At 50.3% G+C, this 13,935-nt stretch overlaps 1 protein-coding gene across 1 annotated transcript in view; it reads right to left on the bottom strand.

The window, feature by feature from the left end:
- LOC122706929 (protein FAM169B-like) overlaps positions 1 to 13,935 on the bottom strand; it is an 88,952-nt gene that overhangs the window by 39,416 nt on the left and 35,601 nt on the right. The window contains exon 4 of the mRNA XM_043922511.1: positions 680 to 765. Coding sequence (XP_043778446.1) covers positions 680 to 765 — 86 coding nt within the window. The remainder of the gene's footprint in view (positions 1 to 679; positions 766 to 13,935) is intronic.

Here is a 13,935-nt window from a genome sequence, read left to right as displayed (position 1 = left end):
TAAGTACCAGTAAAACTACTGGAATGTAATAAAACTTCCCTACACACTAGAGAGATGATATGGATTAACGTTTCAGAATTAAGACAGGAGAGGCCACTCAGGAAGGCAAGAGAGATTTACCAATAGCCAGATACCTGTTGCATATAGCCATTAACACTATATTTCTGGAAGGTGGGGTGTTATAGATGGAACGGTGCCCACCAAAATTAAAGTCCTAACTCCCAGGGCTGTGAATGTGATTTATTTGGAAAGAGGGTCTTGACCACATCAAGGTGAGGTCATTAGGGTGGCCCCAATCCAACATGACAGGTGTCCATATAGAAAAGGGGAATTTAGACAGAGCCAGACAGGGACAGAGAGATGAGGATGGGAAGATACAGGGGGAGCACCACTGATAAGCCAAGGAAAGCTGAAGTGAGGAGACAGGCCTGGAACAGATTCTCCCTCACTGGCCTTGGAAGAAACCGACCCTGCCAACACCTTGCTTTTGGATTTCCAGCCTCTGCGACTGGGAAATAGCACATTTCTGTTGTTTAAACCACCCAGTCTGCTGGCACTTTGTTAGAGCAGTCCTAATAAAATGAGTCCACAGGGGTAGACTAACTTAGTAACATGATAATAAGTACACTGACCTTTACAACCCCTTTCACAATATCCACTTAAATTTGCAATGCCTCACCTTCATCAGACCTTCTCTTGAAGGATCAGAGGTTCTTAGAACATCTTCAGTGGTCCACCAGGACTCCTTCACATAAACAGCCACAACTGAAAGAGAAAGCCAAGAGAAAATGATGAAGCGCATATGGCCGTCAAAGGGGCAGTTTTATCAGCTTGCAGCCACTGTCAAGAAGCAAAGGAAAGTTTACGTGTGAGGAAAGAGACGACGTTTCTCAGATGAGCTGTCTGAGAGCACTGACCAGGACAGACCGACCACTCTCACCTGAAAGGACTTCACAGGTGTCTGCAGAGATGGCCTGTTAACGACCCCAACACAGGATGTACCCCAGTGCTGTTGGATGCAAGAGGCTACACAGTAGAACTGACAAATTCAATGGGTGAGAATTACATTTTTTTAAAAAGTCCAACTATATGACCCAACTTGGAACTCTGCAAATTTAGGCAAACTCAACATTATCTAAGGACATGGAATGACCCCTCATTATCCAGGGTGCTGGGTTTGGCATTGGTTTCTTTTACATGCTTTTCTTTCATTCTCACGATGAAATTGACATCTGCATTCTTCTGAGGACACAGACATTCTGAGCAGGAAAGGCAATCAGCAAGGAGGGCTGAGGTCAGGTCCACCCCTCAGACCCGGGACTCCAAGCTTAATGCTCTTTCCAAGAGGCTGAAGATGGGTCAGTTGTAGACGTGGCAAATTGTGCAGGGGTGGTGGGCGTCTTTGTGTAAGAGAACTCTGGGGCTAGGACCTAAAGGAGACGGAGGATAGAGACATCTCTCCCACCCCACTCCTGCCCCCACGCCCTGAGACAGTCACTGAGACCTGTTGATTCCACCCACTCTGAGTTTGTTTTTTTTTATTTATTTTTATTTTTTTCACTCTGAGTTTGGACATGGGGGCTTCCCTGGAGGCTCAGACAATAAAGAATCCACCTGCAAGGCAGGAGACCTGAGTTTGACCCCTGGGTCAGGAAGCTCCCCCGGAGAAGGGAATGGTTACCCACTGCAGTCTTCTTGCCTGGAGAATACCATTGACAGAGAAGCGTGGCAGGCTACAGTCCATGGGTTTGCGAAGAGTCAGACATGACTGAGCGACCAACACCTGCTGCTTAGTAGAGGTGATCCTGGAACACCCTCAATCTCACCAGGCCCCAGCTGTCTCATCGGAACTACCCAGGCTGATGAGCCAAGGTGGCTGACAAGTTCGGATGAGGATCAGATGTGAAACACCCAGCACAGGGCTAGGCAGGTAGGAGCCCTCAGCATCTGCTATTAACACACCAGTTCCTCCCTGCTCCTGCTGCAGCCGCTGGGTCCCATCATTCCACCTGCTGCCTCCCGACAGGATCCACCCCCTCCAGAGCCCCGGATGCCCGCTGGTCTGTCCCCACCTGGTCCCCTGTCCCAGTCTCCCCTGCCAATCTTTCCATCCTGAGGGGCTGCTCCGAAGGCAAATCCAGTCACGGCCTCCGCTACTTATCTCCCAACAGGGCAGCTCTCCTTTCCTGGCTTAAAAAAAATCACATTTTAAAACACTAAAATCACCTTGGCTGCTTTCTGGCTTTTTTTTTAAAGATTGTTTTTAAAAGAAGTTTTAGGGCTTCCCTGGTGGTTCAGTGGTAAAGAGTCTGCCCGCCAATGCAGGAGACATGGGGTTTGCTCCCTGATCCAGGAAGACCCCAAATGCTGCAGAGCAAATAAGCCCCTGCTCCACAGCTAGTGAGCCTGTGCTCTGGAGCCCGGAAGCCACAACCACTGAGCCCCTGTGCTGTAGCTACTGAAGCCTGCATGCCCAGGAGCCCACGATCTGCAACGGGAGAAGCCACCGCAATGAGAAGCCTGCGCACCACAACGCGAGCAGCCCCCGCTCTCCGCAACTGGAGAAAAGCCCACGCAGCAACAGAGACCCAGCACGGCCAAAAATAAACAAACACAATTATTTTAAAAAGCACGTTGAGGGCTTTGAAACAGGAGGCAAGTTTTAGGTTCATGGCAAAATTGAGAGGAGCGAACAGAGATTTCTCATATTCCCCCTCCCCCGACACACAACCCTTGTTATCATCATCCCCCACCAGCCTGGGACATTTGTTACAACCCATGGACCTAAACTGACACTTCATGATCACCCAAGGTTTCCATCAGGGTTCACTCTTGTACATTCTATGGGTTTGGACAAATGTCTCATCACACGTACCTATCACTACAATATCACACAGAGTATTTTTGTTGCCCTTAAAGTTCTCTGTGCTCTGCCTGCTCATCCCTTCTTACTACCTCCTACCCCTGGCAACCACTGATCTTTTTTCTGTCTCCATAGTTTTGCCTTTTCCAGAAGGTCATAGAGTTGGAGTCATACAGTATATAGAGTTTTCAGATTAGTTTCTTCCTGAAGCAAAGAACTGACTCATTGGAAAAGACCCTGATGCTGGGAAAGATTGAAGGTGGGAGGAGAAGAGGACGACAGAGGATGAGATGGTTGGATGGCATCACTGACTCGATGGACATGAGTTTGAGGAAGCTCCGGGAGTTGGATGGACAGGGAAGCCTGGCGTGCCACAGTCCACGGGGTCGCAAAGAGCCAGACATGACTGATTGACTGAACTAACTGTGAAATGCTTTTAAGGTTGCTCTATGTCTGTTCACAGGGCTTCTCTCACAGATCAGTTGGTAAAGAATCCACCTACAATGCAGGAGACCCCAGTTCAATTCCTGGATGGGGAAGATCCCCTGAAGAAGGGATAGGCTACCCACTCCAGTATTCTTGGGCTTCCCTTCTGGCTCAGCTGATAAAAAAATCTGCCTGCAATGCGGGAGACCTGGGTTCGATCCCTGGGTTGGGAAGATCCCCTGGAGAAGGGAAAGGCTACCCACTCCAGTATTCTGACCTGGAGAATTCCATGGGCTGTATAGAGTTGGACATGACTGAGCAACTTTCACTTTCACATGTCTGTTCGCGCTAGTGGTCAAGAATCTGCCTGCCAATGTGGGAGACACAAGACACGCATGTTCCATCCCTGGGTCAGGAAGATCCCCTGGAGGAGGGCACAGCTACCCACTCCAGTATTCTCACCTGAAAAATTCCATGGACAAGAGCAGCCTGGGGGGGCTACAGTCTAAGGGGTCACAAAGAGTCAGACACGACTGAGTACATGTGTCTTTTCATAAAGACATAGATATTTCACAGCTCAAAATTATTTTCAGCACTGTATTCAGTGCTAAAATATTCCATTGTCTGAATGTACCATAGTTTAGTCCTCCTCCACTATCTTTTTATACTACTTTTATTGCCATTTTTATACCTGCTTCTCAAGACAGGTATCTGAGCCCCCAGGGGTCCAGGAGCCACAAGATAAAAAAAATACATCTTCCCAGTCAAATCTTTTTAGTTGGAAAATTGAAGGAAAACAACCCAGAGTAGAAAACAAAAGTCCCTTGAACATTTAACATCAGGCTCAAGACTTTAAAATAAATTTTTTGAGGCAATTGAGTTAAGCTGCCACCATCTTCCTCCCTATTGCTCTCTGCTCTTGGAGGAACTTAAGACCAAGTGATGACATTAGCTATTATTGAGCACTAACTCTGCACAGCCAGTTCCTTCTTTCCAAAACCCAATAGCGTCTAATTCACTGTCAGTTTCATACCAGTGGTGAATTTTGTCTTCTCCAACAATAGTTCCAAAATTGATAGAGCCGACTGAGGGAGAGAAGAGCCAATTAAATGCCTGACATCTGCCTTCATTTATTCAACTAAATTCATGCTCCAAATGGCACCTACTAGAACTTGCAGGAGGCTTATAAAACCATAAGGATTATTTTCCTGCTTAACAAGGTGAATCAATAAAAGATGTTCCATTTACTAATATGGCATATTATTTGTAATACAGATGTTCAATATACTGAGACAGTTTCAAACAGGAAATGTGTTACGACTTGGTGTTTGTGCAGTGCCTTGCAAAGTTTCCCGGGGCACTGCAGAGCATTAATTAGCCACACAAGTTGTCACAGAATAGATTGAATTTTTTTTCAAAACTAATCTTAAGCTGTTAGGTATACATAACAATGAAGGTGAAGTCTGATCAAATTTAATAGGCTTAAAATGAATTGTCTCAAAAATGACTCTTGAAGAAGAATCAGCCTTCCAAAGAACAGCAGCTTTTGATCAGAAAAGCCTGCTACCTAGTCAAGAGGAGGCAGGCAGGAGGAACAAGGCAGAGCCCTTGAACAGAGGCTGTTTCCAGCTCAGCAAGGACAAAAGGTGGGCCCTCCGGGGACTGGCAGCCACCCCAGAGCAGCCTCAGGGCATCACTCCCGAGACACTGGGGCCAGCAGTTTCCGAGAGGCACAAAGCAGAAACCGCACATCTGTAGTTTTAAAAGACAAACAGAATCCTGATCAGTAGCCCCTGGCTCTCCACCACACAGGACCTGGGAGACAGGACCCCTGCAAAAGACTGAGCCGTGCTGACAGCAGTCGGCAGGGCACTGTGGGTGACAGGCCAGCCTCACTGCTCTGATTTAATGCCCGTCTCCCGTGAATGACAGGTGACCACAAAGAAGATGCCAGTAATGGGCTGTACTCTGTGACACCCCAAGGTTTCCCAAACAAGTTAAGACAGTGAGGCTGACTCCCAGTGGCGTGGCTTCATCAAGGCTCAGCAGGATGAACTGAATTCAACTAGCTGGGGCTGAGTTTCCAGATGCACAAATGGCCCAGCTCCCCAGAGGCCGCTGAGTAAGTCTGCATCCTTGCCCCTGGGAGTCGGTAGCCTGCAGAGAAGAGAGAGCTAGGCAAGCTGCTGCAATATGGGGCAGGATGTGATAGACGCTAGAGTCGAGCTGGGAGCCAGAGTCCAGAGGACACAGAGGAGGGGTCAGTTCTGCTGAGGGGCTGGGAAATTAGAAGACACTTGCTCCTTAGAAGGAAAGCTATGATCAACCTAGACAGCATATTAAAAAGCAGAGACACTACTTTGCCAACAAAGGTCCATCTAGTCAAAGCTATGGTTTTTCCAGTAGTCACATATGGATATGAGAGTTGGACTATAAAGAAAGCTGAGGGCTGAAGAATTGATGCTTTTGAACTGTGGTGTTGGAGAAGACTCTTGAGAGTCCTTTGGACTGCAAGGAGATGCAACCAGTTCATCCTAAAGGAAATCAGTCCTGAATATTCATTGGAAGGACTGATGCTGAAGCTGAAGCTCCAATACTTTGGACACCTGATGTGAAGAGCTGACTCACTAGAAAAGACCCTGATTCTGGGAAAGATTGAAGGTGGGAGGAGAAGGGGATGACAGAGGATGAGATGGTTGGATGGCATCACTGACTCAATGGACATGAGTTTGAGTAAACTCCGGGAGTTGGTGATGGACACGGAGGCCTGGCATGGGGCCATGGGGTTGCAAAGAGTCGGACACAACTGAGAGGCTGAATTGAACTGAACTAGGAATGCGTCCACAGGAAGTTGGCCAGATCAGGTTCTGGATTGCCAGGTAAGGCGTCAGAACAGGCAGAGACAACAGGCAAGGGCAGAGTAACCCTCGAGCAGAGGCACAGAGCCGTGCAGATCCAAGGCCACACTCAGGACACCTCAAGCAGCGTGCTGGGCGAGGCTTAAACATGGGAGAGGCAGAGGGGCAAACCAATTATAGCAAGGTTGCAGCAAACATGGCTAACGTGTAGAAGCCCATCACTTCCCTACATGCCAGCAATGGACAAGTGGAATTTGAAACTACAAACAATACCATTTACATTAGCACCCCCCAAAAATGAGATACTTAGGCTTATACAAAATGAGATGCATATTTTATACAAAATATGTATAAAAGCTATACAAGGAAAATTATTTGCAAAGCTCTGATGAACAAAATCAAAGAAAAACTAAAGAGATATTCTGTGTTCTTGAATAGGAAGCTTCAATAGTATCAAAATGCCAGTTCTTCCCAACTTGACTTATAGATGCAATACAATCCAAATGAAAATTCCAAGAAGTTATTTTATCGATTTCCCTGAAATGACTCTGAGGTTTACAAAGAGAGGCAAAAGACAATACTAGAAGAGAACAAACTTGGAAAATGGATACTACCCAACTTCAAGATCATGGTAACCCAGACAGTATGGTATCAGGAGAACAGACAGATCAGTGGAACAGAATGTAGACCCAGGAACAGACCTACATGAATGTAATCTACTTCTATTTAGTCAACTTTGACAGAGGAGCTGCAGAAGGAAATGGCAACCCACTGCAGTATTCTTGCTTGCAGAATCCCATGGACAGAGGAGCCTGGAGGGCTGCAGTTCATGGGGTCGCAAAGAGTCAGATATGACTGAGCACACACGCATGACGGAAGAGCAAATGAACACAGAACACAGATAGTCTTTCTAACAAATGATGCTGGAACAAATGGACATCCACATGCCGAGAAATAAATCTCAACACATAACTTTCACTCTTCACAGACGCCACCCCTCAAACATAAATCAGTGCCGACAGAGATCAGGAAATATGAAGCACTTTGGACACATCCCTGTGGACCTGGTGTAGGGAGAAGACAGACTTCAGCGCCAGGTGGGGCTCAGAGTCCAGCTTCTTCAATCACTAGCTGCATGACCTTCACCCCCTGGCCTGCCTTGGGTCCCCCATCTGTCATATGGAGCCCTCAACATCCTCTTAACCTGCCTTTACACAGTTTTGCTGAAAGAGTTCACTTCACTCAACTGCTTTACTCCAAGTGTCTGAAGCTTTTCAGTCATTTCCAAAGACTTCCTCCACCTGCTTCAAGTGTTGCTCTGGGATTCCAAAGAAGTATGAAAAGCCCTGGTTATTTGCTGGCTTTTGTCAGGGACACAATGGAAGCTCATGCTAACACCCTGTTTCTTCCTGGGAGCTCCCTTGCCAAACTTCCTGCTCCGGTTTGCATGGGAAACGTCTGCCTTTCTGCCCCACCTTGACCACTACCATCCTGTCCGCCACCTCCCAGTGTGAGTGGGGACACGTTCCTACCCACCGCGCTTGGTCCTTTTCCATCGGGGCATGTTAGCCGACCATCATGTTCTTTGCTTCCTCCTTCCAGGCTTGTGAGGACACACCACACCTGATCAAGGCACACACTTTCACCTGCCCAGGAGCTCCCAGGATTTTTAAACCTTTCCCCTTGCCTAAGATTTCTCAATGGAGCTAAATCCTTTTTTATTTAAATGTCTTTAAATAAAACAATCACCTTTTAAAAGTTGGGTGAGGGAGAGCTGGTTGCCACCCGTCACCTTGCACAGGGGTGCTGTGGCAGTGGGGAGCTCTCCTGAGAAGGACTTGGAGGATCCAGGAGCAGTTCTGCAAGGATCGGTGACCTCGGCAGGGGACGGTGGCCCATGTGCCCTGCTTGCTGGGCCCCCTCATCTGCCAGCACCGAGGACAGGGGAGCAGCAGGGTGGTTCAAGGCCCTCCAGAGGCCACAGTTCTGAAGCCCACAGTGCTCATCCAACCCACATGCTGAGTAGCTACTGTGGACAGAGCACATCATAAAGCCACCAGAGGAATGCAAGTTAGACTCTTTTTAAGACACCTACAACCTGGACGAGGAGACAGCACCCGGGACATAAAGCACCTCCGGCCAGGGAGGCCTCTGGGCCCACACCCTACAGACCATCAGCGGCCACCATGCTTCAGAGGAGGAGAGGAACAGGATACTATTACTGTCTTAAAGTAATAATATTCTCCAGAACCGCATGTCCAAGCACCTACCAAGCACCTGGCTGTTTTATTTTTTCAGGTGAGGCTCAGAGGGGTTAGGAAACTCAAAGTCAAGTGTCTGCAAACAGCAGTGTTGGGACTGGACACGAACCGGCTCTCACTGGTTCCAGAGCCCGGCTCTAACCACTATACTCCAGGTGCAGGATGGACAGAGAGATGGAGGACAGAGCCAGGACCAGGCCCTCAGGTCGGAAGAGTAGGGAAGACAGAGACGAGAGGAGCGGTGAGGAGGTGGCAAGGCAAGACATTGATGAGCAAGGGGAGGCCAACAGGAAAGATCTTAACACAGTGAACCTCGCCCTGCACTTTGCGATGGGAAGGAGGCGGTCATTTATGCAGCAGACGCTTGACACCAGGGAGCCAGGACAGAAGACACTGCTCAGCAGGAGCAAGACAGGCCATCAGGCTAGGACCAAACACGCCATGACCAGCACCCAAGACGTGAGCAGCATCAGACGCCCGCTCAAGGGCTGTGTCTTCATCCATTCTTCCTGCTGTGACAGACACCATGGATGACAACACAAATTTACTTCTCACACTTGTGGAGGCTGGAAGTCTGAGATCATGGTCAGGCTCTGATGAGAGCCTTCTGGGTCACAGACAGCCAACTTCTCACTGTGTCCTTACGTGGCAGAAGGGAAAAGGAAGGACTCTGGGGTCTCTTTGGTAAGGGCGCTAATCCCATTTGAAAGAGCCCCACCCTCAAGACCAAAGCACATCCCAAAGGCCCCACATCCCAACCCTATCACCTGGTTTAAGATTTCAGCATATAAACTTGGTGGGTGGCACAGACATTCGGACTATAGCAAGGTGCCTGGAAGGGCTGGGGCAGAGTACCAAGAATAGGCATGAGCCAGACTAGGTTCTGATGCTGGGGTACCTGGGGAGCAGGCTGAGGTATTGACATTGTAATAGGTCTCTGGAGGAGTCCAATCAATGAGAGACATGATCAGAGTGGTGGTTTACAAAGAGAACATGGAGGTTGGGCCCAGGTGGGAAGAATCAGCCCTTTTGCAATTAAGAAGAACAAAACCATTGCTTGAGAAGATCACACCGGATTCGGGGGTGGGTTAAGGCTGCAGCCAGGGAGGACAGTGGGAGGGTATGAAGATCCAGCCAAGAAGTAAGGAAAGGCTGAGCTCAGCAGTCAGCTGCCGGGGAAGGGGAGGCCTGGGGGGGCAGGGAAGACCACCTGTGAGCCAATCTGGCCCTAAGGCAGAAGAGACAGGGGAGGTGAGGCTTGAGCAGAAGGAAGTGGGCGCTTCACCAGGAGGGAGTGAGGATGAGGGAGAGGTGTGAGGGTTCCTGTCCTGAAAAGCCTGTTAGATAGCGAGGTCAGGGTGGCCAGTGGGATACACAACCCAAGCTGAGCAGAGTCAGAGAAGGTCCATGCCCCACACCATCACAGAAGCCCAGGAGGGAGGAGTTTTCACGTGTGTGTGTATGCAAGCTCACAAACACACACACCCCCTGCATGCGTACTATGTAGCTTCTTTGCGACCCCATGGACTGTAGCCCACCAGGCTCCTCTGTCCAAGGGATTCTCCAGGCAAGAGTACTGGGTGAGCTGTCATGCCGTCCTCCAGGGGGTCTTCCCGACCCAGGGATCAAACCCTCACCTCTTATGTCTCCTGCACTGGCAGGTGGGTTTTTTACCACTAGTGCCACCTGCGAAGCCCTCACACCCCTTACCTCCCCGTGATAACTGCCAGTTGTTCATGTACTGGCCCCTGGTCCCCACTTCTTCCATCACAGCTGAAGGAACTTCAGGCAGGTCTGCCTGCTGCCCCCCACCCTCCTCCCTTGGTTGCTCCTCCGGAGTCTAAGCCACCACTGCCTTGTTACAAATCTAAGAAATATGTAGTTCCCCCAAAATAGAGCACAGTTAAACCAAAGTGACAGTCCATCTTCCCGAAAGCAAAATACACGCAGGAAAAAAATGCTGAAAAGTCCTGGCAGAGGACAGCACATAAACACATTCCAAGGCATTGCATGACTTTTATGCAACAGCGACTGGGCCGGTCAATAATTTGAGGGGAGGGGAAAAATACAGGAGTTGACATGGCAACTGTCACATCGCATTACTTGGGCTACCATTTCCATACAGATGTCTTCCTTAAAGGAAAACACTTCCCCACACGCCCTGTGAACTCGGGCGCCTCTCTGCCAGGGAGAAGGGAACATCTGGTTTGCCTTGTATCCGCATCAGCCTCCCTGTGGGTCTCAGGCCCTTCTTGCTTTCAGCAACTTGGTTTCCATGAGTGGAGATTTTAACTCAAGGAAGATGGAGTGAGATGGGGATGCCTGGATGCTGAGGCCCAGCTGGACTAAGGGGTGTTGGAGGCAAAAAGAAACCTACTCTGGAGCTAGTCTATCTAAGAAAGGCATCTTCAAAAATCACAGGCTGCACCCAGGCCAGCACAGCACATTTCTCAGGCCTGGGGAAGCAGAGAGAAGTGCAGACAGCCCAAGCTATAGTGGTAAAACCCTCAGATGACTCAAAGAAGCACCTCCCAGCCCAGACAATGGCTCCATCCTTGGCACTCAGAATATTTTCCTTGGAGTTTCCCTGTTTTCCAAATACCATCAGTCCCTTGGTAAGAATGACATGTCTCTGTTTGTGGGATGCTGTTTTCCCCTACACTGACATCCAGCTCACAGTAAGTGCCATAAATTAACAGGGAATAAGGAAGGAAATCCCAAACAATAGCCAACATGTGTTCCCAAAACCCAGTGCTGTCACTGCAAATAGCTCTTCAATCTGTACCCATCATGGCCGAGGGAAAACAGAACTCCTGTGATTTCCAGCACAGAGCTCTCTTAGAGCTTCTGTGAAGGCAGGTCCTGCTCAACCTGGGGGCGGCCTGACGCCCCCCCACGCTTGCCCAACCACACGGTACCTCAGCCACCAGGCAGAGCAGGTACTTAAATTGAGGCTGCATTTCTGAGGCTCTTTTCCCCCAAACTGTCAAGCCCACACAAGTGGGATGCCCACTTGTAGAAGGCAGGAGGATAGGATCCATTTCAGGTTGATGCCTTCCTCCACATTATCCAAAATGCAAGCATAAAGGCATAAAAGATCAACATTCATGGAATGAAAGGAAGCTGTACCAAGGAAGCTGCTCACCAGGTGGTCCCTGGACCCTTGAGTCTGCGGGGGTCATCACACTTCAAAGCCAGGAAAACTGCGATTACTTCTCCGCATACCAAGTCAGCAAGCCTCTCCTCCACTCCCACCATATTAGCCTGCTTTTCCCAGAGAGACAAAAATCACTTCACCGACTCACATCTGTAGGCTCACTCTGCAAAAAGCGCTGGGTTTGGCGCCATCCCTCCCACCCACCAGGAGGCCTGACTCCCTCAAGACACCCAGGGAACCAGAAGCTGCTCTGGCCGGGTCCCCTCTCCCTGAAGCTCAGAGATTCACAGTTCCTCCCCCACCCCCCCTTCCCTGGTGACTCAAATAGTAAAGAATCTGCCTGCAATGCAGAAGACCTGGGCTCAATCCCTGGGTCAGGAAGATCCCCTGGAGAAGGGCATGGCAACCCACTCCAGTATCCTTGCCTGGAAAATCCCATGGACAGAGGAGCCTGGTGGGCTACAGTCAATGGGGTTGCAGAGAGTCAGAGACGACCTTCACTTTCTTATCCCCACTCCCATCTTGTGGCCTTCCCCTCCAGCTCCTGCTCAAAACCTGTGCCGCCTGCGCAGGGGTGAGGAACGTCCCAGAAAGACCCTTCCGTTCCTGCAGATGTTCCCTGGGCCTCTCGGGGCACACCTCACTCCCCCCCCACCGCCCACCCTTGGTGACCCACCACCCACCTGCCCCAAACACAGCCCAGACAAGGCCTGGCCCTGGGCCCACCGTGTCGCAATCCCCGCCCAGCCCACGACAGCCACCGGGAAGGCGGCTCCTCAGCGGTTCTGGTTTCAGCTGACTGTTTGCCTTGGCTCTTGCTGTCACTGCAGGCCTAGAATGGGCACGCTTTTCCAGGAAAAAATCATCATTTTTTGATTCCCTGCTTGTTTTTCTCAGGGTGCACATGACATGCAATCACCAAAAACCGTAAATAAATTAGCAGCAATTTGAAGGATGAGTGTTATGCTTGGTCACAAAATGTCCTGGAGGCAAGCTGGGGGGAGCGATGTTCCAATCAGGGAAGCCAGCATGTGGTAACAAACACAAACATCTTTCCCCCCAGCCCGCCCTACTCCCCTTCTCCTCAAGGACCCTGCTTTCCACTTCTCAGCCGTGCCGCCTCCCCTGCAACTCACCCCGCTCCCTCCAGGAAGAAAGAGCCAGGAAAAGCTGTAGAATGGTGTGCAGCTGGGACCGGGTCCACGCCCAGTCCCCACCTCCTATCTGACAGCCCCCAGGCCCCTGCAGACAAGCTCAGGTTGCCCTCACCCCAAGCTTTTCCTTCCCGATCACCCAGCATCCTGGGCAGTATCACTGATTCAGGCCAGAGCCCAAGTGTCTCCTGAATTCCTCTCCTGCCCGCTCCAGTCCATCCCAAACCCTGACGTTTCCATCGGGTGAGCTCTCAGCCCCCTCCTCTGGGCGCCCCCAGCCTCCTGGACCCCCAACACTTGTCTTCCCTTCTCTCCACCCTCTCTTCTGATGGTGACTAAGACATTCCACGAAGGGCTGAGATCCAAAGGAAGGAAGCTCCCTCCCGCCCCAGTCCCTACCCAGCCTCCATAACATCACCGGGCATCTTGCCCACTCCCCCAGCACGGCCTCCCCACCAGTCGGGGGCAAGCAGCATAGAGAAGGCATTAAGAAAAGTGAAAAAAAGTGAAACTGCTAGTCACACAGTCGCATCCAACTCTTTGTGACCCCATGGACTGTAGCCTGCCAGGCTCTTCTGTCCACGGGATTCTCCAGGCAAGAACACTGGAGTGGGCAGCCTAGGGATTTTTCCTGACCCGGAGTGCAAACCCAGGTCTCCTGCTTTGCAGGCAGATTCTTTACTGTCTGAGCCACCAGGGTCTCCCAGGCTTTATGAAAGTAAACTTCAAAACATTCAGAGAAGGGGGTCAGCGAGACTCAGGGCCAGAGTCGCAAGGTGGGGTGCTGCCTGGGATGAGGGGGGCCTCCCCTCTGGATCCCTGGTGCCTCTGTGGGTGCTGCTTCAGGCCCAGAGTGCCCAGCCCTGCAGGGCAAAGAAATGGCTATGTGCCCACTGTGTGCCCACCAGCCAGCAGGATGCTGGGAGAGAGGAGAGGTCTCAGTGAGCGGGTAGTGGAGAACTTCTCAGGCCTCCTACCTTCTGCACTGGCCAGACGGGCACTTCCCTGACAAGGACTCCATGCTCCTCCTACACCTCACAATACTCAAGAGTCCCCTTATTCTGGAAACTTCTGTAGCACTGCAGCATTGGGTCTCTGACATGTGACTCAGTTACAGACTGCCATTTTTAATCAGCCTCTGGACTTTCTTTGTCCTGCCTTCTAAGCATCAACTACTAGGTTTTATAAGGGAGGAAAAAAGACAACAAACAAACAG

Source organism: Cervus elaphus, chromosome 13 (assembly GCF_910594005.1).
Source record: "Cervus elaphus chromosome 13, mCerEla1.1, whole genome shotgun sequence".
Classification (NCBI taxonomy): Eukaryota; Metazoa; Chordata; class Mammalia; order Artiodactyla; family Cervidae; genus Cervus; species Cervus elaphus.
This window is presented reverse-complemented; position numbering and strand designations above follow the sequence as displayed.